A 25,264-nucleotide genomic window follows, 5' to 3' on the forward strand; every position below is an offset into this window, starting at 1 on the left:
GTATGGTTAGGTTGATGACCAAACATAATTGGTTAAGTACAGCTGTCCATTCAAGTGCGAAACACCTGAGCACCATTCAAATAGCTGCCTGTGCTGTTTTTGCTTTGTTTTATTATTGTACTATAATATTATGTGTTTGTTCAAGACCATTAGCCTCGTAGCTTGGCTCAACAAGGTAATTTCAAGCGTAGCACCTTTTCCTATCGTCTCATTGATGAAACGACGATAGCCCTATTTCGCTCACTTATTAGCGAAATAAGCTGGGAATCTGAACTGCTTGAAAGTGACCCAAATAAGGCATACAATTCATTTTTTGATAAAATGATTGCTGGTTACGATAAAGCCTTTCCGCAACATAGTGTTACAAAATGATCTAAAAAAATTAGGAAACCATGGGTTAATGCTGTGCTTCTCACAAAAATTAAAAGAAAAAATCAAATGTACCACACATTCATTAAAACACGGAATATTAATCAATTAGCTGAATTTAAGACTTATCGTAATCAAGTAAATTCAGAGCTAAGAAAAGCGAAGGAAAAATATTACGAAAGGGTTTTCTCGCGTATATATACGAATCCAAGAAAAATTTGGCAAAAAATTAAGAAGTTGCCTGGAGCGAATGCTACTTGTGAAAACGTACGAATATCTTCGGTAAATGGTGGTCTTACAGACGGTGAAGCTGCCAGTGCCCTAAATACTCACTTTGTTGAATGCTGTAACAGCAATTCCTTTGAATATCCCGAGTATGTAAGACTCGCTGTAACGAAACAATCTGTGCCAAATTCTTTTGTATTATTTCCTACGACTGCAGGTGAAGTTGAAAAGGTAATCAGTAGTTTTAAATGCAATGCAGCTGCAGGATTTGACGGTATACTGGCATCTCCCATAAAATATGTATCGGATATCATATCTACAGTCCTAGCCCATATTATCAATAGAATGTTCGAATGCGGAATTTTTCCAAGCAAACTTAAAATAGCCCGTGTCTCTCCAATTTACAAAGGTGGTGCAGACAATTCTGTAAACAATTTCTGACCTATTTCAATACTACCACTCTTCTCAAAACTTTTTGAGGCTGTTATTAATTCCCAACTGGAAGCTTTTTTAAATAAGTATGCTATAATTAGTACATCTCAGTATGGATTTCGGAAAAATAAATCATGTGAGGATGCACTCCTCAAAATAAAACATCAAATACTACAAAACATTGAAAATCGTTTATACACGGTTGGTTTATTCCTTGACCTTCGTAAAGCGTTCGACAGTATGAATCATGAAATACTGTTATCTAAACTTCATAACTATGGGATACGCGGTACAACGTTAGATCTCATGCGAAGCTATTTAATGGATCGTTTTCAGTATGTTTCACTTAATTAGGTGACCTCTCCATATCTTAGAGTACAGACTGGCATACCGCAGGGATCAATACTTGGCCCGGTATTATTTAACATATATATCAATGACCTCCCAAGCATTTCACCTACACCGAACATAGTCATGTATGCGGATGACACTAATCTTTTCTTTTCAAATTCATCCCTACAACAGATTGAAAAAGAAATTAATGATTATTTAGATTTATTATCTGACTGGCTGAAGTTAAACAAACCTCAATTAAATGTCAGCAAAACTAAGTATATAATATTTAAACCGATAAATAAGCCAATGCCTGTCAAGATTACTGTTTTATTTAAAGGAGAGCAGATAGAACAGGTATCAACGCAAAAGTTTTTGGGGGTATGGTTTCAAGAAAACCTCTCTTGGGACAATCATATCAATAAACTCAGCAGCGACCTCAGTAAAGTAGTAGGCTCAATGTATAAAATTAATAGTCTTATACCACTAACACTAAAGAAGGCAATGTACTACGCCCTCTTTCACTCAAAACTTAAGCTATTGTGCATTAATATGGGGAACAACAACTGCAAAAAATTACAGCAAATTAATAAAATTGCAAAAAAGGGCAATGCGAATTTTTGAAAACTATCACGGTAGACCGCGAGATTTACCCACACACAATCTTTTTGAGAAACACTCGTTAATCAGAGTAAATAAAATCTACTATTATAGATTACTTTTGCACATAAAAAAGCACAGGCTCCATGTTAGTAGCCTGCCCGTTTCTCCCCATCGATATCAATTACGCCACCAAGCGAGAATGCCACCACTTATGCGAACTAACTACGGGCGTCAGGACCTTTAGTATCAAGTACCCCGGCTATTGAACATTGCTGAACATCATATAGATTTTCATGCACCCCGCTTTAAAAAATTTATAAAGAACTTTCTGTTACATTCCACGATAACTTATCAATAAAATATATCTGTCTAATTTTCTACGTGTACCGCATATACAGTTTGTGCTACAATTTGAAAGTTCACAATTTAATGCATATAGGTATATAATCTTGGAGTGTCTGTATGATATGTTTGTTTTCATGAAGAGTTTTCATGTATGATGTCTATCTGTAATGCTTTATTTGCAGTGACAATTATGTACATGCATGTTTTGATTTTTCTGGTTGCTCTATTGTTTGTATACTTGCCTCGCATGCAAATATGTACATGCATGCCGAATGCGCATGGGAATAGGAGCCTCTGTCAGGCAATACGGCCTTTAGCTCTTACTCCTCTTTCTGTATCAGAAATAAATGAACTTCAATTCAATTCAAGTTCAATTCAATCATTGCAGTTAATGTAGATGTAGCTGGATTAACACGGACGAGAAACCTTTCACCACGCAGCAGCTTAAACAACGTGACACAATTAATTTGTGCTGTGCACCAGCCTTGCGAAGCTTAAACATTCAGTGAATATCGCGTGAAAATGGCATGGCGAGATATTTGTCGTAAGTGTGCCATTTACGTAAGACAGCGGGATGTATCGTGCACGATGCGGGATATGAAAGCCGAATAGCAAAAAAAAAAGGGTGTTCTGTTACTTCGTCTGTAGAATAACTATCTCAAGTAGTTGTTCCACACACGAAGCCAAAAACCGTGTCTGACAAGTCACGCAATTATATACAGCATATAGTTAATCCTTTTCTAAAAGGAATACAAGAACCACGTTGTTGCGCTTGTTTATTACTTATATAACTGTCAGTTTGGCTGCTTAGCGAACAACTGCCGAGATTTCATTAAAGCAGTCCGACTGGCACACAAAATTATTTTGAAAACAATAAACAGAAGATGGCTCTTACGCTAATCCTAAGTTCAAGCCCGGGCATGCTTGATGCATCATCGGCAGATGAAACTCTCACTATCTTCACTTTATCGCCACTGCAGTGTAATCAAATGTCACGACACTCAAAAAAAAAAAGAAGCACGCTGGCATGTAAACATCAGCCTCGCTTTTTGTTTACCAGCATCTAACTGTAAACAGCTGTGCACGTTTACGCACAATCACATGTACAGGGTGGTAGTCGCTGCGACGGCATAAACAAACAGTGATTGAAAAAACAAACTTAAGTATTACAGTCCAGGAAAAGATTCATTGTATCTTCAAAGGGTGCCAGCACCTGCTTGCCATGCCAGAACTAGTCAAAATATTCTTGCGTTTTTCTAACAGATATATTTTCTGCCGAAAATATATGACACCGAATACTTGCGACACGTTTGCACCATTGCATATTATCATATTTGACTCTGAATGGATCAAATTCAAAACCCTTCAGGATGCCTAAGACTCGTTTTCTACCTATGCTGCATCATTTGAGACGAAATTCGGCCTGTCGGAACGAAAAAAAAAAAAAAAACTGGCTGCAACTGCAACCTTATAAATACCTTCCATAGAAATGGGGAGCTTCACACGTGCCAGTGGGTTGCTAGACTTGGGACGGCGCCTCCCGCAAGGCATTATGGCGGCACTCACGTTAAGAAGGTTAATACTGCCACATTTTCTAGTCTTGTCTCATAATCTGGCTCTCACCTCTCACTTCTTTTAATTCGGATTTTCTAATGTTCTTCAAATAGCCACAGGTTATTCGTTTTTCTAAAAGAATCGACAGGTGGGCTAGTAGGTAATTAATAGTCTTTCAAGAAACTGGAAGTGCGGGAACAGACAACTGCTAAAGGAAGAAACACAGAACATGAGTGCTTTTTATCAACCAGTTTTATTGCACTTTAGAAGAACATATTTACAGTATATGAAAAATGTGCACGTTTCTTAAACATGTAGTAAAACAAGTTGCTAGTGAGTGCTCGTTTTGCATGGTTCTTCCCTGTTCGTTGTCTGTTTCTGCTTTCCCAGTTTGTTGAGCGGACATTTGTTATGTGTGATACTTACCTTCCCAGCTTCTTCTTTCCATGAAAAAAAAAAACAGTAGCTTTCCATTCACCATTTACACAATGCCAGTCATTTTATCTTCTTTGTTGTGTCTGCGAAACTCTTTAGATTGGTTCGGTTTTCATTGACAGATACTCTGGCAAGGACTACCTTACTGTCGAAGACCTCCAGTTTTTTCTTGAAGGGGAGCAGGAGGTGAGTGCTGAAATATTGTCAAGCTTCAAATCTGAGCTAATTGATCAAGGTCCAGTTCTTTGGAATACACCTGAAAACACACATGCACACATTTGTTCTCATAACACAGTAGCTTTGATAGAACTGAATCTTAGGAGGTGTTCTCAAAGCTACTTTGCTTACAAGAAGTCCCCTTTTAGCCTGTCAGTGATATGCTTATCTGCATCACGAAGTCTCCTTGCAGGCATCCACTGAGTTGGGTAGGGTATAAAAATGCGAAAACCTTCAAGCAGATGTTGCAATGATGCTCTTCAGTTGGATGCCTTTTGAACAATCACTACAAATACAGGTTATTATAGAAGGAACATTTTAATATAATGAAATAAAAGGTTGGCATGGCTTTTTTCAGGGATGCAAATGATGATTCTCGCATAAAAGATTAAAAGAAAGCCGACGCTGATTCTTACTTGTGGGAACTGAAATTTGTTCGCAATATCTGTTTGTGCTTCATTTGTTGACAATGATAGACCTTGGGTGTTGTTGATTGTAATTTGGGCATTACTCAAAAGGTGCCTGACAGGTTATTGTTTGCTTCGCTTCGTTGCTTGGTGTTGGGTATGTCCTTAGCCTGTTTTATAGATCAGAAAAAAAATCTCACTAGTTCACGGAGTGAATGATGATGAGTGGGGCGAAGCATCGGTCCATCCGTCCCTCCATACATGCGTCCGTTTATCCCTCTATGCTTCCATCCGGAAGCCCGGATGGACGGATGGACACACAGGTGGATGGGCACACGATGGAAGCATGGATGGACGGACGAAAGCGCAGGCAGACACACTTCTATTGCACACACTTTTATTGAACCATCGCCGTCTAATATACTGTTCGGGAGATACTGCCGGTTATGCCTGACGCAGGACAAGTTAGACTACGAGGAGCTTTGCGCCTAATGCAACTTGAGACCGTCTACGCAAGAAGATGCCACCATGGCTTGGTGTAGTAGCATAGCCAAGAGGGGGCACACCACTGGCTTAGTGGCTGCAAGCTACCTCTGACAGTCACATTTGGAAAGGGGCAAAATACCAAAATGTCTATGCACCAGATTTGTACAAATAGTAAATTTTAGGTTCGAAGTTGATTCGAAGTGAATATTGATTTTGTCTAATAGTTTTGCATTGAATTTGAATAGTATATATCACATATTACAAAGGAAAATGGGCATATTTTTTATGACCAAAATAGCCTGCACAGTATTATTTTTTAAATTGAAACGAAGCATTTGCAAATGTCATTCTTTCTGGTTCAAAGGGAAGTGGAAGCAATTTTCAATAGCAGCTCGATTTCGCTTTATGTAGAATACAAGTGATAATTCGTCAAATATTTAAAATTTACTATACTTTGAGCATGTAAGCTGGTATAACAAGCTTTCAAACTTAAAAAATAATGGATTTATGTGAGGGCGATATGGTCTTTTAACCTTGAAGTAGGGCTTCGTGGCAGTACAAATTTTCCTGAACACATAAATTGACAGTGTAGTACCTATCAACTGCTGTGAAAGAACCTTCACAGGGGACTACATGCAGTTTATATACGGTTATTCGTTCATTTCGAATCTTTTTCAAAGTGTATTCAATTACTGTAATAGTACTATTGGTTAGAATATTCAAATTTTTTGAGTATTTGCACAAGCCTACAATGCACCTATGTTAAAGATGATAAGTCATGGATTTTCAGAACTGTTTGTAGTTCTCTGCAACAGTGCCTGTGATCGCTGCTCAGTTGTATTGGGAAAGTAAGCCCTGTGGTTAAATTTTTCAGTCTATGCAGGACATATGTAAAGTCGGTTGTTTTTCTCTTCTTCGAGCAGTTTGAGAACGTCACTGTTGATGATTGCCTGAGGCTAATACAACGATACGAGCCTTCAGAAGAAGCCAAGAAAAACAAGCAGATGCTCTTGGATGGTGAGTTTTCTTTTTTGAGAATGTTGTGACCATATTCTGGTAAGAAGTTATTAGACTCTTAACGATTCAGCTCGTACCTTTGCTGGGCAGGGTTTACGCTCTTTCTGCTGTCAGATGAGTGCAGCCTAATGGACCAGGCACACAAGAAGGTATTTCAGGATATGAGCCAGCCCCTCTGCCACTACTTCATATCATCATCACACAACACGTGAGCAAACTTTCCACTTTTTCTGTAGTTCATTTTGTATTTGCCAGGCTGTACAACAGAAGTTAAGTGATTGATGTGGTCATAGAAGTTGGTCTTGAAAGAGCCCTGCAACACTTCTTTGAACATGGGCAGAAGATGCTGCTGCTCAGTAGTCAAGGCTTCTCTGAACATGTCAGCCTAATGTTATAGTGCAGCACAGAGCAAGGAATTAGCAGTTTAGTTTCAAAGTTGGCTAGAAATTGTTCTCTCTCCTCTTGACAAATGGTCTGTCGTGCTGGCGCAGTGGTTATGGTGCTTGGCTGCCGACTCGAAGGTCGCGGGTTCAGTCCCGTCTGTGGCAGTCACATTTCAATACAGGCCAAACGCCACAGGCCCATGGACTGTATGATGTCAGTTGGTCAAAATTTTAAGAGCCCATCACTACGATGGCTATCATAATCATGCGGTTGTTTTGGGATGTAAAACCCAACATTTCTTTATTACTATTATTCTTGACAAACGATGCATTAAACCCAATTTTATTGCATCACATGCACAAGGACATGATCATTGGCTCATTGGAGCATTGCACCATGGCCACCGCGGCCCCCTGCGCAGTGTTTGAGGTTTCTACCATGGCCACCGTGGCATCCTGCGCTGCACTCACGCCCTGCTCTATTGGGCTAGAATGACACACAGTATATATGGGTTAGTTATGGGTTATATATGAAGTGCTGCTTCTGAAATAAAAATTAGTTGCGAGTGTAGCGAGTGTCGTGTTTTCTTGTCCTCTTCGTCCCCGTGAATTTGCGCTACTTCACCATACGGTTAAATGACACAGTATATAATTACCCCGGTCTGCTTGTGATGACAATGAAAGTGAGCTCTCTTGTCAGCTGCCATCATAGTATTCACTTTTTCCTGCAGGTACCTTATGGAAGATCAACTAAAAGGACCTTCAAGCATAGATGGCTACACTCAGGCCCTCAGCCAGGGATGTCGAGTAGTCAAAGGTGTGTAGCCAGTACATATTCTTCTGTAGCGGCACTTTAGAGCATCCCAGTTTTGTATTGGTTTCACTTCCATCCTAATTGAGTTTGCTGCTTATTAGCAAAATTTTTTCTTGAAAATACCCTAATTGAATTTCTTTATGGCTTCAGATGGCCTACTTGAATCATTTTGATTTATAGCTTCCTTTACTAAGTTCGCTTCTTGTGTCACCCATCACATAATGTTGCTCCAATGTGCTGTACTCACAGATCAGAACGTGAAACCAAGGTTTTTAGTATAATGACTGGTGTGCATAATTATTTGAGATAACCAGGTCTTATCGTGATGAATGAGGTCCCCAAAGATAATTTTGGTTCTGGTATACACCTTCAAGATGAAGTTAGGATCATATGACCTAAACTAAAGATGGTGGAAAGGAAAGTATGTGTGTTACTTAGCCCTAAATTATCCTGTGTCAATCCATGAGTAATGTACCTTCATAAACTTGTTTTTCACCAAGCAAGCTACCAAAATTTATTTCTTCCCTTTGACCTTTATTAGAATTGAGGGAACTTGCACTTGCTAATGTACATATTAGAATACTGCTTTCTTTCTCTTATAATATTCTTGTGTGTCTTTTTAATTAACATTGCATTGTATGCACTGTAGCTGCGCGTTTTAATGCGATAGTGTTAAAGAGCTCATTTTATGAAAATTCCGCCGTCAGTGTCAGCGTTGGCATCCTTGGTTGTGAGTGAAAAATAATCCTGTCCATGACTGAGAAATAGAGGAAGATGCAAATAAAGTAAATAATAAAAGTTTCCAGGTTCGAGTGAAGATTGAACACAGGCCGTCTGCATAGCAAGCAGGTGTTCCACTGCCGAGCCACAAGATTTGTTGAAGCTGTTTTGAAAAAAGCACTATGTGGATGTCATGTAGGGGAAAGAGTCTCCTTAATGCATCATATGTTGCATTGCACAAGCATAGAATTGCGTCAGGCATCGAAAAATGTGAAATGAGCTAGGAGTGGGTGATCTGAAGGCCCACCCATTACGAAATGCTCAAACATATTTAATTATCATCAGCAGCAGAGCTATCAACAAACTGAATAGCTGCTCTGGTTTGCTTGTTCCCCTATGGGCCTGTTGTAGGCACTTTGCTGACTTGTAAAAAGAATGGTGATGGCATAGTGAGCACTTGACAACTGTGCTTGCAAGAGGCATTCAATAATACTTCTGTGAAATGACTTATGTTACACACACAGTCGTTCGTTTTTTTATGGCACAGTTGATGCATGCATTGAGAACACAAGTAGGTAAGTTCAGAAGGCAATGTGCACAAGGCCTGATTATGCTATAGCTTTTACAAAACTGAGGGGCACTGGCTGACTTTATGAGGAGACTGCACATGCATGTTTGTAACCACTTCAGTGGCCGGGTGTATAATTGTGTGCATAAATTACGCTGGCGCATTACGCACCGCATGTCTCTTTAACTTGCTCGAGACACAGTGTGCACATTCTTCCTAAGTGGACAACTAGTGGTCACTCAACTTCATTGTGCTGGGTATGGCTGTGGAGGATCACATGTACGACGATTGTTCAACGTGCTGCGTTATAGGACCAATGTCAATAGTATTTAATTTTTGTTTGCTAGAAATGAATGCAACCTAAAAACAAACTGTGCATGCATTTAGGGTGTCATGTTTGATTCTTTTAATTCAGTGATTCAAGTGAATTGATTGCATAATAGTTAGATATTTAGTTACTTGGTAATTAACAATAATTAGTAAAATTAAACCAAAACAGAACATTCCACAGTTTTTTTTTCTTGGAATGTACTACTGACTGCCTTGAAATCACACCACGTGAATTTGATGCATTTACTGACAGCAGTGCATCATGACTTGTGCCTGAAGAGAATAAAAACAAAGGGACAGAGGTGGGCACAGTGATTTCAGTCCTCAGTTCAGTTGGGTGGAATGTTGCCCGACTAAATGTTAACCTTGTCAGTTTGTTTGATTCTTGTGCATCACAATGAGCGAGTGCCTTCTGCTACGCGTTTTGCAGTGGACTGCTGGGGTAGCTCTGAAGGACCTGTGGTGTTCCATGGCAACACGTTGACAGGAAGAGTCCCTCTAAGTGCAGTGCTGGACACCATCCGAGAGCATGCTTTTCAGGCTTCCGAGTGGGTATTCATTCAAAAAAGTCACGGAAGCTTTTGTATTACTAGCGAACGCGCACAAGGACATCAGAGAAAGAGACAGGAGCGGCTGTCCTGTCTCTTTCAGTAGTGGTTGTCGTATACTTCTCTCTGGTGTGCTCATATGTATTCGCTAGTAATATGAAAGCATTCAGTCAATACCAAATACCCCTGGCGAATGGATGAAAAAGTGAGGAAGCTTGCTTTGAGGGCACGTTTTTATTTTATTTATTTGAATATACTGCAGCCCTAATGCAGGGCTATAGCAGGAGTGGATGAGTTATACAAAACTAATACAAACAGAGCAACAACAATAAAACAATAAAACTGAAATGCATTACAGCAATACATAAGAAAACATCACTATGGTATTGCAAACACAATCTTTACCTATTTTCTAAATGGGCAATAGCGGCATCAATGAAATTTTGTAATGATAGTGAACAAATACTGCCCGGTAGGGAATTCCAGAGGTCCATATTACGTGAGAAAAAACCAAATTTGAATGTGTTAGTACGAGCAAATAAAGGCTTTATGTTCAAGATGTGGGAGCTGCGGGTGCACGATTCTTCCATAAATGCGATGTAGTTACCACCAAAGATGCCAGGAGAGGAGTTGATGACTGTATATAATAGTTTTAAAGATTCGATGCAATAACGAGAATGTAATGGTACAATGTTCAGTGATTGCAGAGCCTGTGTTGGTGAGAATTTGTGGCTGTAGTTACGGCATATGAAGTGGATGCCCTTACGTTGAACGCTATCAAGGATTTTTAGGTCACCTTATTTGTGAGGGCACTAAACGACAGATGCGTATTTTAGAATAGGGCTAATCAACGTTTTATACAGAAGTAATTTGGTATCACGGGGGGATTTAGCCAAAGCATGGCCGAAATAACCTATCTTTTTTAGAGCTTTCGCACCGATATATTCAATATGGTTGTTCCAGGAAAGATTTTTTGTCAGAATCACACCCAAATATTTATATTGTGAGACTCTTTTAAGTTGTATACTATCCTAGTTATAATCAAACGAAAAAGGATTCTGTGCATTGGTAAATGACATGACTGTTTTAATAAAATTGACGTTCATCTGCCATGTTTCACACCAAGAGCTGAAATAAATGAGCGATTGTGAAAGACGGTGATGATCTTCTGCAGAATTAATGGGTTCGTATAATATGCAATCATCAGCATAAAGTCTTAATTTAGATGAGGTGCAGTGAGGTAAATCATTAATATATATGAGGAATAATAGTAGGCCTAGTACAGATCCCTGAGCAACACCTGACATGACGTCAACAAGGGATGAATCCACTGAGTTGAAGGAAACAAACTGTGAGCGATAATGAAAAACTGGAGATCCAAGGAACAAGACTGTAATTATTGAGTATGGTATCTAATTTCACAAGTAACTTAGAATGAAGAACAGGGTTGAAAGCTTTAGAGAAGTCAATAAAAATGGCATCTATTTGATTTTCTATGTCTAGGTTAAAGGCGACGTCATGAACAAAATTGACTAATTGTGTAACTGTGCTGCAGCCACGACGAAAATCGTGCTGAGCAGTTGTTAGAATTTCATTGGAGTCGAAAAATTCAGTGATATGCTTGTGAATAATGTGTTCCAACATCTTGCATGACTGTGGTGTAAGAGATATTGGCCTGTAATTAGATAAGAGTTGTTTATCACCAGATTTATACAAAGGCAAAACTATTTCTGTTTTCCATGAAGACGGTACTTCACCACTTTCTAGGGATTTCTGGAAAATTACAGTGATGTAACGAGCTGTCCATGCGGAGTATCTCACAAGAAAGGAATTCGGCGCATCATTATCACGCCACGTTAATGAAAACCATCACATAATGAAGCCAAGGAAGGTATAGGAAACATTGGCTGCACTTCTTAGTGTATCGTAGTAATTGTGATATGGATGGAAAGAAAATAAAAGGATGAGAATTCAACCCGTTGCCAGCAGAGCTCGAACCTGCAACTTTCGGATTACGAGCATGATGCTCTTACCATTTCAGCCTTGGCAACAGTCATCCTTTGTCCACTGTATCGAGTATTTATGGTATGCAAACAGGGTGTCTTTCTTCTTGTCAACATTACAATTACTGCAATACTCTTGGAACAGTTCAAGTAACAACTTCTATACCTTCCTAGGTTTCATTGTCTTCTGGTTTTAATTGGGTTTTTGAAGCAGTGTCACTTATCTACTGTTGGAGCTAGTACATTCAAAACACAAGGAAAAAGTCCTGACAACAGGACAGACGACATGTCTTTTTTTCCTTGAAGCTTCAAGCTTACTGTATGGTCTGCAAGAACTAGCCCATTTTCATGCTTTGCTCTTAGAAACTGAATTGAGGACTTTGCTCTATTGAAGCATTGATAGTTTAAAACAGTGGGAAGTAGACACAGACAAGAATGCGCGTAGGACCAGTGCTGACTGCCAACATGTTTGTGTATTCAAAAGGGTGCACACACACACCGAAATAGAAAGCTCTGGGAGGAAAACATATATAACATTCTGGCGGTGCCTGAATTCAGTGGCACGTTGTTGTTCATTCATAAGACATTAGTTAGATTAACCGAGGGTGCACTAACACATGTTTCATCTGTATACGAGATTCCAAGAACTTATGAGAGCAACTATCTCAGGCAGACAAGCTTTTGCCCTAACGACAGTGTGCGCGAACACGCCAACAACCTCAAGGCAAAAACTGGCAGTGATTCAGCCATTCAATATGCTAAGTGTGGCTACCTGCTACGTTTTTGGGAGACACTGCTGATGCACACATGCAAAGAACAGACTGCACGGGAAGTTTTTAGGCTTTCATGATAATCTTACAGGCAAAGAGTGTAGCTGTCTTTGAAACTACTAATCCATTATGACTAAACAATAATGTGCTGCTGGCTCCACCGCGGTGATCTAGTTGCTAAGGTACTCGGCTGCTGACCCCCAGGTTGCGGTATTGAATCCCGGCTGCGGCGGCTGCATTTTTGAGGGAGGCGAAAATGCTGTAGGCCCGTGTGCTCAATTTGAGGTACACGCTAAAGAACCCCAGAGGGTCGAAATTTCCGGAGCTCTCCACTACAGCGCCTCTCATAACCTTATGGTGGTTTTGTGACATTGAACCCTTCATATAAATCAATAATGTGCCGCTGGATGCAAGCACCGCTAGAAGATTTGATATTTATCCCTTCCCGAGTTTTTTTTGTTTCAGTTTATGTGTGTGTGGAACCCATTAAGTACACCAAGCAGTTGGCAATCGGCTCTGGTCCTGTGTGCATTCTTGTCCATGTCTATTTCGGGCTGTTTTCTACTATGAGTATGTTGGCTGCCATCCATTTTTTTTAAGTTATCTTGCACAATATATGCACCCGGGGGAAAAAAAAAAGAAAGGCATCGTACCATTTGTCATTCCAGCAAGATTCTTTTAAGTTTTAATACATTCACAAGCTGATACTATTCACAAGCTGGTACATATACATTTGTATTCCTCGGTTTTTTTAAATTCATGATTTTATAAAAATTCGTACTCACCTTGTGTTCTTCCTATGTGGGGTCAGTGCTTTGTTCTTCATTGAACCCGTGGCCATGCCTTTACAGCTACCCGCTAATTCTTCATCTTGAGAACCACTGCTCCTCACCGGAAGCTCAAGAAGAACTCGTTGCCTTGCTCATCGAGAAGCTGGGCAACCTGCTGTACATCCCTGGCAGAGATGGAGAGGAGTTCACCACCAAGTTGTCACCTCAATCCTTAAAAAGGAAGATCATTATAAAGGTATATATAGATCTTTGGGTGTGCTCTTGAAGGTCCTTCATCGGATGTAAATGACTTCCTGTATTTACTCCCGTTGTCATTTTGTAGGGATAAGTGTGTGCATTACAGAGTTGCCAGTTTCACTTTTAAGTTGCCAGTTTCACTTTTAATAAGTGCATTTGAGCTGCAAGGTAAATGGTGTGTGCAAAAAAAAAAAATGAAAGAAAGGGGAAAAGACGGCAACAAAAAAAATGGAGAGGCACAAGATTGAGGCATCTGTCTTTTTTTTTTTTTTTTGCTGAGTTGCTTGTAGAATTTTCCAGTCACTTATCACATTTTTTGGGCTCATTTGCATTTTTTGCAAATATAGCTATTTTAGAGATCATCACGTTAACCGATAGCGCGTTTGTCGATGACCTGGAGTAGTTAAGTGTTGAAGTCAAGTTTACCTTGGGGGAATCAACAAGTAATGTTAGTCATGCTCTGGCAATGTGCGTTCTACCAATTGGGGAGGCTTCACTGGAGATAATGTTAACAAGTAGATAAGTGCTTTCGTTCAATGTTGCACTCATGTTTGCAGCACAAAATAATGAAAGTTATTTGTACAACTTTCCTTCGCATTAGTGTGACATTTTTCTAATAATTAAAAATGTTTTCAGGATGGGGGAAAAATTATTAAATTTCCACTACATTCAGCTTTCTCAAGGCAGTTGCACTGCTCGTTTTGGTCGTGTTTTGCGGTGATTATTTGCTTGTTAGCTGGGTAGCATCTGGCAACATTGGTGCAGGGGCCCCATTGTTTTCTTTACGGGGATGGGAGGAATGAGGGGAAGGGAGAATGTCAATTCCAATTACAAAAGGAGCCGTTGTATGTTGCGCTAGTACGAAACTGATGTAGTTTCTCTAATGAAATGAAATTATAACAGGTTTTTTTTAGGGGCGAAGCTCCTTAAGGCGGGGGTTTGTCCATCCTCTGCTGTCGTACATAGCCACCGATGGCACATACCCACTCTAGAGTGGGTATGTGCCACAGGGGATGGGAGATGAGTGGTGGGGGTACTTGGAGTGTTCGCTAGAAGGACACATGGACAGACGCTGGACAGACAGACAGACAGACAGAGGGACTAGCAGACCAACGGAGCGGGTATGATCCACAGGGGATGCGAGATGACGGTACTTGGAGTGTTCACAAGATGGAAGCACGGACGGACGGATGGACAGACACAGACAAGCAGATGGACGGACGTGGGGACATACGAACAGAGGGGCCCACGAACAGACGGACGGATGCATGGATGGACGCACAGATGGTCGTGCGGATGGACGGAAGCACGGACGGGCTGACGGATGCTTCGCCCCACTCATCATCATTCACTCCGTGGATATGCTGTGATTTTTTTTCGCGTTGCCACTTGAACAATGATACAAGTGCATTTTGCAGTTTCAGTTGAAACGATGAAAAAGACATGCTTAACTTGGGTCACAAGACCCCAGCGAGTTTGTTCCTATATCTTCGGTGGGTTTCTATGAATAGGTATTTCGTAGAGGCCAGCATTTGCACTCAACCTGAGGTATGACGAACCTGGATATACAGTCGAACCTCTTTGTAAGAGACACTGATATGAGAAATGAAGGGGTATGGATACACCAGTATGGCTACAGTAAAATACGGTGCATAGGAAAATGCATACGAGGTTCGTTGCTTATAACAGACATCTCGAATAAAAGACAAGAATTGCTGCCAGGAGCATGCCTCTCTTATATGGCTTATAACGAAATATGGCTTATAACAAAGTAAATGAAAAATAGTCTTGCAATAAATACAGGGTTAGGAATAAACCTTTATAACAAATTTCTGGATATAGCAAACTTATTTTCATGTAAGATGCAACTTTGTTATAATGAGGTATGAGTGTATGCCGCTTCAAAGCATCCATGGGGCCAAAAGAGGAGCATACCCACTGTTGCACTGAGTGTTGATGTGTTGTTTGAAAAGGTGGTCTGGAAGCCCTCAACATTGGGACAACAAAAACTTCGTTTGTATTAGTCAGGTGTTTGCTGCGCACGTATTTGGCTTGATAACATCAAAGCAGACTACGTGGTGCACTCTGAGTAGTGAATGTTTCCATCTGTTTATCTACCTGCTTAGTGCTTTTATCTTGCTGCTCTTGGTGGTCAAAAGTTAAATTCTCATTCTTGGTTGTCAGTGACAATTTACTTTTTATATTGTATTTCAGAAATTCCTGCTTATTGGAAAAGTCATGCTCACTTTCCTATACAGCAGAAAACATTTGCACAACTACTGACTGGTCTTCACACTTTGATGTATCGATATATGGCTCTGTACTCTACAGTTGGTATAGAGGCACAAGCAGTGCACAGAGGACATACTTACAGATGTAACTGCCCATGTCACTGCCTCATGTAGAAGTTACCAGCAAATTGAAATGCTGTGATTATGCTCAAACATTTCAAAGTGAGCTTTACAGGCAACATTATGTTCATGCTGTTGGCTAATGTTTCTAAACTTTCAGAGTAAGAAGCTTCCCAAAGATTCCGAGGAGGCAGAAGTATCTGAAGAGGATGACTTCGTTGACAAAAACAGCAATAGCTCAGTGAGTATCATGAACAGTAGTGTGTCAGCATCACCTGTACTAGTTTACTATAAAATCCCGAGCAACTGCCCCCCCTCCCTTTTCACGAGGTTTTAAATGTTCAACGTGACTGAGCAAACCCTCACCCCCCTGTTACCTCCCACCGTTTTCACTATTTTTATTCGCACCTAGATGGCAAATCAAAACATTTATTGAGTGGGTATTCATGAGATTCCATGGGTTTGGGAATGTTGGTATTTTATTGCAGTTTCTAGCGGATACACGAGACAAAGACAGCTAACATCGACGAATACAGGCACTTGCATTCGTTGGTGTTACTTGTTTTTGTCTCGTGTATGCTATAGAAACTACACTGCAGTGCATATTCAATAAAGAATTTTATTAGAATTTCAGGGGCACATTCTTTGTACTTAGCTGCTATTCCACCACCACCTTGAATTTTGATCTGCAACCAAGCAAGGACCTCTCCTCCAAATCTTGTCAGATTATATTTCACCAAGGGGGAGGGGGTGTGTTTGCTTGGGATTTTACAGCAATCATTGCTCCAAGGATTCTGTCGCTATGCTGGCCTTATATGTTAGACTGAGTACAGATTGTGGGATCATTGATCGTGACGCGAGCAAAATGTGAGTGATGCATATCCTGCTTTACACACTGCCAGGAATCCCCCAAGAAGTTGAAGCTCATCAATCCCCTATCTGATTTGGTGGTGCTGTCAAGAATCCACTTCACTGATTTTGTAACTTCACAGCAATCTCGTAAGTGAACTCTTCTTATTAATTGGAAACCTATGCTGCCTTCATGGAGCGAAGGCTGATAGAAAATGGTGTGCTAATATTTTGCATCCCATGTGAATGAGTGTAAAATTCAGCGTAAATGCTGCGAAAAATGGCAGCGCAACTAAAGAGTCTTTTTACCTGTAGAGTAACCCTGAGACTATAATTTGCCTCGAAGAGCAAGTCTGGCTATGTTAAGGTATATGTCTTGTTAAGTTCTACGAGAAAATACACAGTAGATTGTCAATGGTGTCAAAGTGAACCATACATGACTGTCATATAAACAGTTGTGCCTTATGCACATAAACTCAGATCGCCTGCCAGGTATAGGCCTTTTGTTAAGAGACGCAGTGTTCAGTTAGTTGCTTGCTACCTTTCAGAGGCCGAAAATGAGGTGTGTACATTCAGCGAGACATCTGCTCTCAAGTTGGGTCATGCCTTGGCCGATGAAGTGGCAGCTCACACTCGGCACTTCCTGGCTCATGTATCACCAACAGCCAGTCGGGTTGACTCGAGCAACTACAATCCTCTGGAACTGTGGGCATGTGGCTTTCAAATGGGTAAGTTCTTCAGCAGTTAAAGGGCCAGTAAACAAACTCACGGTCAAAAACTTCTATTGGAGAAAAAACTCCACACTTGTTAAATGTGAACATGCTGCCTTAACATTTTGAATAAGTGCTGCGATGAGGAAGAGACAGAGTACAGAACAACCTGCTTTGGCTGGTTTTTGTATCTTGCTTGTCCTTCACATCCTTTTCTCTCAGTGGAGAGGTGTAGACGTAACCCTTTGTCTCGTCGTCAGCATGACATGACGCCAGTGATACGTCATATGCATGTATGCAACGACCGAGCAAGACTTCTCTTATGTGTGCACAGGGGATACAGCGCAGTGCATTTCAAACAGTATAAAACACTGGGAAGGTGTGCATCTTTCCCCCGTGTTATAGTAGAGAGATGCCTCTTCATCTTGAAGGCTTGCATTCTGGCTTGTACTGGTAGACTCGGGCCCTAAAGAATGGCAGAGGGCAGCACAGGAAAATCGAAGTGCAGACTGCGCTGCCAAAACTGCATCACCACAGGACCAAGGCACCATTTCATAGTGCAAAGGACCAATCGACAAGCTCATTGGTACGTCAAGTTGCCCATGGGCGCTATATGGTCACGGCATGTACGAGTAGGTTTACCAACTCTACAATGTAAGAAGCCGGGATGGGGGGGGGGGGGGGGTACACTGACATAGGAAGATACCAGACAAATCCAACGTTCTGTTATTGTTGAGTGCTCTTGAAGTGGTACCTCAGCTAACATTGTGCACCTCGTAGTAATTGGTCTTGTTGGAGAATGTACTTGTAGAAGTCGCTCTTCACGTGGAAGTTCAGCTACAGTGGCTAAAGCTCATCGCAGCCTCCTGTAGTCACCATAGCCGCAACATTGCTTTATGCGTGCGATTTGTGTGAACTTTGCTTTGTTTAGCACCCTGTGGACTACAAGAATTTAACTGGGTGGTCTGAAACAATTCTGGGACGTATATAGACAGTTTCCTGCTGTGGCGAATGGGTGCTACCACGTTTGAACACGTGACCTAATGGCCTTCCCATTCAGCATCGCCAACGGCCAGCCGATTCGCCCTCCCGCTCCCGGGAAGGCCACCAAAGTGGGCACAGCGATTTATGTCTATATGTCTCGGTCACATTTTTAGGGGCGAAGCTCCTTAAAGCGGCACCCGTTCATCCCTTGTAGTAGTGCGTAACATGTCTTACGCTTTGACCTGCAAGGTGGTGCCGGTGGGAGATTTCTCCTGTGCGTTGTTGAACAATAAAAAATTCGCAGCATGTGCGTTAACTAAAAGCTGAATTCTCCTCTCTCTCATTCCCAATTAGCAGCCATTGGCATGTACATTGAGCACTATCTGATAAGAAAGGGTTGCTACGTTATACTCGCTGGGCGTAACCTCCTTGGTTTTAGAAAAGTTTAGCGAGCATTGGGCCGCAGTGCCATGAACACAGTGAACTAGTATATGCCATGAACTCGAGGTGGTTAAAGGTGGGATGTAGACACGAAGCGCAAGCCATAAGAAAGTGTGCGTGTGCCACCTCTCATTTAGTCCTTGGAATGTCCGCTGAATGGCGGTGCTTCTATATGTGGAATACATGATGAAAAGATGCGAAATGGTAGTACTTGGAATGTTGACTAGATAGACGAACGGACACACAGATAGACGGACGCACGGATGGCTGCATGGACGGATGGACGCATGGACGGACGCAGGGGCGGATGCATAGACGAACGCAGATACAGACACACGGATCGACGTGTGGACGCACAAACAGACGCACGCACAGGCGGGCGGATGGACGCACGGACGGTCACACAGATGGACGCATGGATGGAAAGAGGCTAGAACGAATGGACAGACGGATGCTTCGCCCCACTCTTCATCATTCACCCCGTGGATATGCTGCCATTTTGTTGCACCAGGCGACAGCACAAGCTTTTCTGTTACGTCTCGCCATTGATCAGCATAGTCTCACATCATCGCCCGGCAGCGCACCGGGCTCGGCAAACTGCTAACGAGACATATTTTCTTGCAACGCTCGCCCGCATCCGCGCAGCCCGCTTCCCGCTGTTGGCTGCAGGTATAAATGGATAGATTCCATGTCTCCACCTCTTTATAAAGGAATAGAGACATCTGTGCCACCACGCTCGCAAGAAAAAATAAAAAGACTTTCTTTTTAGGGCAACTGCTGCCACACGTCACATCGCAGCCGCGCCGCAAAAGAGAAGGTCACGGTGTGTCGCCGTGGTGGCGCCATCTAGCTTTGCTTAAACAAACTAGCTGCGGAAAAACGTCTATAGCTATTTTTAGAGAGACTGTGCTAAACTTGGGACACTGTATGAAAAGCTGAGACAGTCCCGCAAAATCCGGGATAGTTGGTAACCCTACGTACAAGGAGGATTGGACAGGTATTGAAAAGAAACGCAGGAATTGTTTTTCGAAATTGAGGGTGTGTGCAGCGTTCAGCACTGTAATATTCGCAGAATGTGATGCTGCAGTCTGCTGCACGAATCAGCGAGCTTGTTTGGGGGGTTTAAAAAAAAAATGTGGAGCCTGTTTAGTGCCAACGTGACTGAAAATTTTTTCGCTTGCTTCATAGCGTTTTTTTTTTTATGATACACTGTCATTAATTTAATGAAGTTTTTCATTTTTTTATATGTGCAAAAAATTACTGCTTGTGAAGTATCAGGCGTGACAATGCGCTCAAAGTCAAGACATAGGAAAAAAGAGGAGGAATAAGCTCTTGAAAAAACACGAACAAAAGGGGCCATCTTACTTCGAAAAACACAGCCACAGTCGACTCTCGTTTATTCAAACTCAAAGGGACGTCTTAATTTTGTTTGAATTATCAAGAAGTTTGAATTATCAGAAGTCCTCAGATATATGACTGTGGGTGAAGTGACAGCATACATTATGATTAGGCATTGATTTCATCAGATTTAATTCGTGATTGTAAAACCTAAGTGCACGCAATGAACAGAAAGCAGAGGTGTAAGCTCCGTAAGTTTATTAACCATTTACTGCTGATCAGACCTTTTAAAGAAATCGTTAAATGCTAACTGCTTCTTTGTGATACAGTACACTCCCATTGAATGAAACCCACTTAAATGCAATGGCTGCTTAAATGGAACAACAGCATCCAATATGATTGGTTTCTTACTCAAGTTTGTGCTGCTGTTCATCTCTCAATAAACAAAACTACTTTTAAATGGAACTCGTATTCCAGGTCCTTTCAGGTTTTGTTTAACAGAAGTCTACTGTATGTGCCTTCAGCACAAAGCTCTCCATACCAATCAAGAAGCATTATGGTTTACCATGCATGTGTGTCATTTGTTTACTAGCAAAGCCTTTTTCCTTAAAGGCCTGAGCGCTTATTTTTCATTTTAGACTGTCAGGATTACTTAAGCACGTAAATCTTTAAATAGTAGTGGGTAAGAAGCAGATTTTTTGTGGTATGGAACTGCAAACAGTATGAATAAACCGAATGATGGAGATTGAATTAAGAAGCTTTTAAATACATTGAAATAATAGAGGGCTAACCAAAAAATTGAATTTTGTTTGAATTAATCAAAAGTATGAGTTATCAGAGTTTGAATTATCGCAAGGCTCCTGTACAGCATATACGTAGTCTTAATTGCTTCCACGTGGGACAAATTTTTGTTTATGAAGAGTAGAGTTGTCATTGGTCTTACTGTTAGAAAAAAAAATCTCACGATGACTGAACTAGTCAATAGTCGCGAGAGGGTTAATGCTAAATTTATGTTGCATAAACCATGGCATTAAAATCCTTCTTGCCTTGGAGTTACATCTGTGATAAAATGCAGAGGCTTAGTGTGGAATAGTGCTATAAGGGGTGGACATGAAGATGGAAGGTGTAATCTTAAGATAATTCATGCTAACCACAACTGAAACTATGAGAAGTGAATGTGAACACAAGTTATGGTGCATAGAACAGGTAGCTATTTGTTTATCATAAAAGCAGTGTGGGCAGGTAGTGGGCACCTCAGAATCTAGGAGCACACTCGGCACCGTGGTTTGGCACCCTCTGGTCAGAAAGTGAACTGTTGACGTGAGATATGTAGAAGACAATTTTACCGAAAGTTTGGAAGCCTTCTGTATGTTACTTGGAGTGCCAGTGATGGCCTACTTGTAGAATTAGGTAGTGTAAAGGCGGTTACTGAATGCTGGCATAAAGGTTAACCCACTGGCTCTTGTCATGGGCTCCGAGCACAAGCGGCGTACACGAGCAATGTGTGGTGAGGACAGAGCCTCCAGAGAAGGCGTGGAATGATGCCCAACTATAGCATTACTCCTTGCTACAATTGCCCCCAGCATGTCAGTGTACGCTAAAGAACACCACATGGTCAAAATTTCCGGAGCCCTTTACTATGGCCTCTTTCAAAATAATATCTTAGTTTTTGGATGTAAAATTCTGGATATTATTATTATTATTATTCCTACAATTACCCCCAGCAACGAAGAAGGAGCCATCTGGTGACCTAGCAGTGCATCACTGAGTGGATCATAGTACAGCTTGAGAATACGCCCCTCTATAGCTTTACTCTTCGCTGCAATAGAACAAAGATTATGGGGCAGCAATGCATTAAGCTACTGACATGAAGTTCTATGTTGGGTCTGCTTACCATGTGGGTTTAATGGGGCAGAAGTTCAAGGGAAGATGCAAGCTTTGAAAACATGAAAAATTACTGAAGATGGGATGTCACATGAGCCAATATTTTAACAAGCATACTTATTATTCAAGGCTGCAACTGCTTTCCTCAGTATGTGTATGCATGCATGCACATATGTATGTATGTGTGTGTGTATATGTATGTGTGTAATCAATCCTTTGTTTGGGTACGAAGCATATATATACAGTGCTAAAGAAAGCAGTTGTGCAGCCTTGAAGTACACAAGTCTGCTTGTGGAAACGTAGGCTCCAGCATGCAAGTTAAACGTCATACTGGTGCGTTGGACTAAATGTTCGGGCTGCACTCTGCTTCTGCAAGTCCAAAAACTGAAGCTGCTGGATTAGCAGCGATGTAAGAACACTTGTTGCTTCACATGTGTCCTTGAAATAAACTAGAAAGAGTGCGTGCAAGCAACTTCGACAAATCAGTTTTCTTCCGTGCAGCGGCCATGAATGTCCAGACATCCGGCGTCTCGATGGACCTGCACCGTGGATGGTTTCAACAGAATGGTGGCTCTGGCTATGTTCTCAAGCCTCCCTGCCTGCGCCAGCCATGGTCCGTGTTCAATGCCTACCGACGCGAAACATTCTCTGACAATGAACCGCTTTACCTGCGAGTCAAGGTGTGTGCTAGATTCTTTGAATGGTGTTAGGTGCTGTAGTAACTAGTGTTCAGTATAGTAGAGTAAAGTAGCTGAAAGAACAATTCAAAAGGTATTTATTGAACATTTGGGATGGCTTGTATAAATATGTCATGTTTACTTGTCGGCATGGTGCAAGCCGCAACCTCGGAGCAGGGCAAGATGTTTATAGATGTTGATGATCACAAATTGAATCGCCAAGAATAATCAAAAGAAGATAAAAATATAGATGTTGATAATTTGAAAAAAAACTTCATGGCACTTTATGAATAGTGCCACAAAGGGAAGAATTTATTTTGTACAATGCCTTGTTAAAGAGTAGCTACCTGAGCCAAAGGAAGCCACCGTTCAAAATTCTAAACAAAAACTTGACTGCCCCATTGCCTATTCTAGCATAGTATTTGTCTCATTTTTGGCCTGTTTGCTTGCTCTACTGTAGGTTATGTTATATAATATTCCTGGTAGTATGCATTGTGCCACAACATTGAAGGATGTTTCTCAATGTTGCCCCAATGTTGTGTCAATATTTGGTGCCGCTAGGTGTACTAGATGTAAAAAAAAAAAAAAAGACAAGAGCCCTGCACTTGTTTTCTTTGATTAGGTAGCTCGAATTAGCTATTTAAATTGAAGGTGAGGAGAAGTATCAGCATAGAGTATCTTAAATAAGGCTAATTCGGCTTTTGTTTGATGGCAGGTTTAAGCTGACTTTGTAAGCAACTACTTCAAACTTTGAAACAGTCAAGTATGACGAGATGAGAGTTAACAAGAGTTGCATGTGTTGTCTTCCTTCTTGTGTCCTTGTGTCAAGTTCGCGCTGAAACCAATCCGTCACAATGGGATGGCATGGATGTGGATGAGAGCTTGATATTTCTTGCCTGTATTCGGAAACTTTTAATTTTGTTCATTGCATTGTATCTTGTAGTGGAGACATGCTATGTGTTTTAATGTTGCAAGTGAACGAGGCGTACATCTTTTGCTACTGATGCAACAAGCAATTTTCAACTTTTGTCGAGGTGCGTGAATGGATCGCTCATCCCGTCTGGCGCAAAATATTTGAAAGTGCATAACGAACTTGCCCTAATACGACTTTGACGGAAGGGCATCGCTATTAATGAACCAGGCAAATGTATTCTGGATCATTGTCAAAGAAAGTATGCATAATATAGGCATGGCTCAAGAAAAGCAAAGCAAGCGTCAATGTTATAGCTCTCCTTTCAAGTCTGACGAGTTCTTTAGTTGAACTTTATAAGTGTCACAAAACAGAAGTGGTTTATTTAACATGCGCTTAGGCGTGTGTTGTCAGTCGAAATGTGTCATCTTTTGCATTCAAGATTCCGAAAGCACTTTAAGGGAGTGTGTATCTTCGGTTTAACGAGCTCACCTTTCAACATTGTCGTTCATGCAAAACAAATCGGCATGCCCATCATGCTCCCGAGTACACCCCATCCGGGCCCGCAACTGCCACGAAGTGTCGCCTCGCCGATTAAGGGCGGCTGCTCACGGGCTGTACACAGACGTGGACCCAGCTGTACTGTTAGTGGCACAGAATCTTCGGAACACAGTTTTCCCACTCTTCTTTGACAGATCATTAGTGGCCAGCAGCTGCCACTGCCCAGGGGTGCCTCAAGCAAAGCCACAGCCATCGACCCTTACGTGACAGTGCAGGTGTTTGGGATTCCCACGGACTGCGCCGAAGCACGTACAAAAACCGTTTCCAACGAAGGTCAGTGCAATTATGACATCATTTTTGCACAGATCGGTACTTCTCAAACTGTTATGTGTAGAATGTGAAGCAGTGGATAAACTACTTTTAAATCAGCAGTACCACTCGACTACCTTGTCATAATACCATTAGTATTGCTTTTATAGTTTTGAGGCCGCCCCGCCACGGTGGTCTAGTGGCTAAGGTACTGGGCTGCTGACCCGCAGGTCGCGGGATCAAATCCCGGCTGTGGCGGCTGCATTTCCGATGGAGGCGGAAATGTAGGCCCGTGTACTCAGATTTGGGTGCACGTTAAAGAACCCCAGGTGGTCAAAATTTCCGGAGCCCTCCACTACGGCATCTCTCATAATCAAATAGTTGTTTTGGGACGTTAAACCCCACAAAATCAATCAATCAAATCAGTTTTGAAACCGTAAAAATTCCCAATAAATTTGTCTAACTTAATGTGTATTATGGCTATTTATTTATTTGTTTATTTATTTTTAACATACATTTAACTCTTTGCATGGTTTTAGAGAAGTGGGAAAAACAAATTCACATCAATCAATCAATCAATCAATCATTTTATTTCCTTTTGATTAGAAGGAGTTCAGGACTAAAAGCTCAAGAGCTTGACAAGGTCCTGACCCCGTTCACAAGTTGGCAAAGCAGCAGTAATGGCAGACAATCATGCATAACGAATATCAAATGAACTTATAGG

The 25,264-nt window shown here is 41.3% G+C and overlaps 1 protein-coding gene across 3 annotated transcripts in view; it reads left to right on the forward strand.

The window, feature by feature from the left end:
- The window catches only part of LOC119181260 (inactive phospholipase C-like protein 1), a 142,886-nt gene that overhangs the window by 81,977 nt on the left and 35,645 nt on the right, over positions 1–25,264 (forward strand). For all 3 annotated transcript variants that reach the window (XM_075874915.1, XM_075874914.1, XM_037432464.2), the window contains 11 exons: positions 4,419–4,482; positions 6,329–6,422; positions 6,513–6,630; positions 7,537–7,622; positions 9,668–9,785; positions 13,410–13,584; positions 16,098–16,178; positions 16,840–16,936; positions 17,335–17,514; positions 22,645–22,823; positions 24,426–24,564. In XM_075874915.1, coding sequence (XP_075731030.1) covers positions 4,419–4,482; positions 6,329–6,422; positions 6,513–6,630; positions 7,537–7,622; positions 9,668–9,785; positions 13,410–13,584; positions 16,098–16,178; positions 16,840–16,936; positions 17,335–17,514; positions 22,645–22,823; positions 24,426–24,564 — 1,331 coding nt within the window. The remainder of the gene's footprint in view (positions 1–4,418; positions 4,483–6,328; positions 6,423–6,512; positions 6,631–7,536; positions 7,623–9,667; positions 9,786–13,409; positions 13,585–16,097; positions 16,179–16,839; positions 16,937–17,334; positions 17,515–22,644; positions 22,824–24,425; positions 24,565–25,264) is intronic.

The sequence above is a fragment of the Rhipicephalus microplus genome, chromosome 10 (genome assembly GCF_043290135.1).
Source record: "Rhipicephalus microplus isolate Deutch F79 chromosome 10, USDA_Rmic, whole genome shotgun sequence".
NCBI lineage: Eukaryota > Metazoa > Arthropoda > Arachnida > Ixodida > Ixodidae > Rhipicephalus > Rhipicephalus microplus.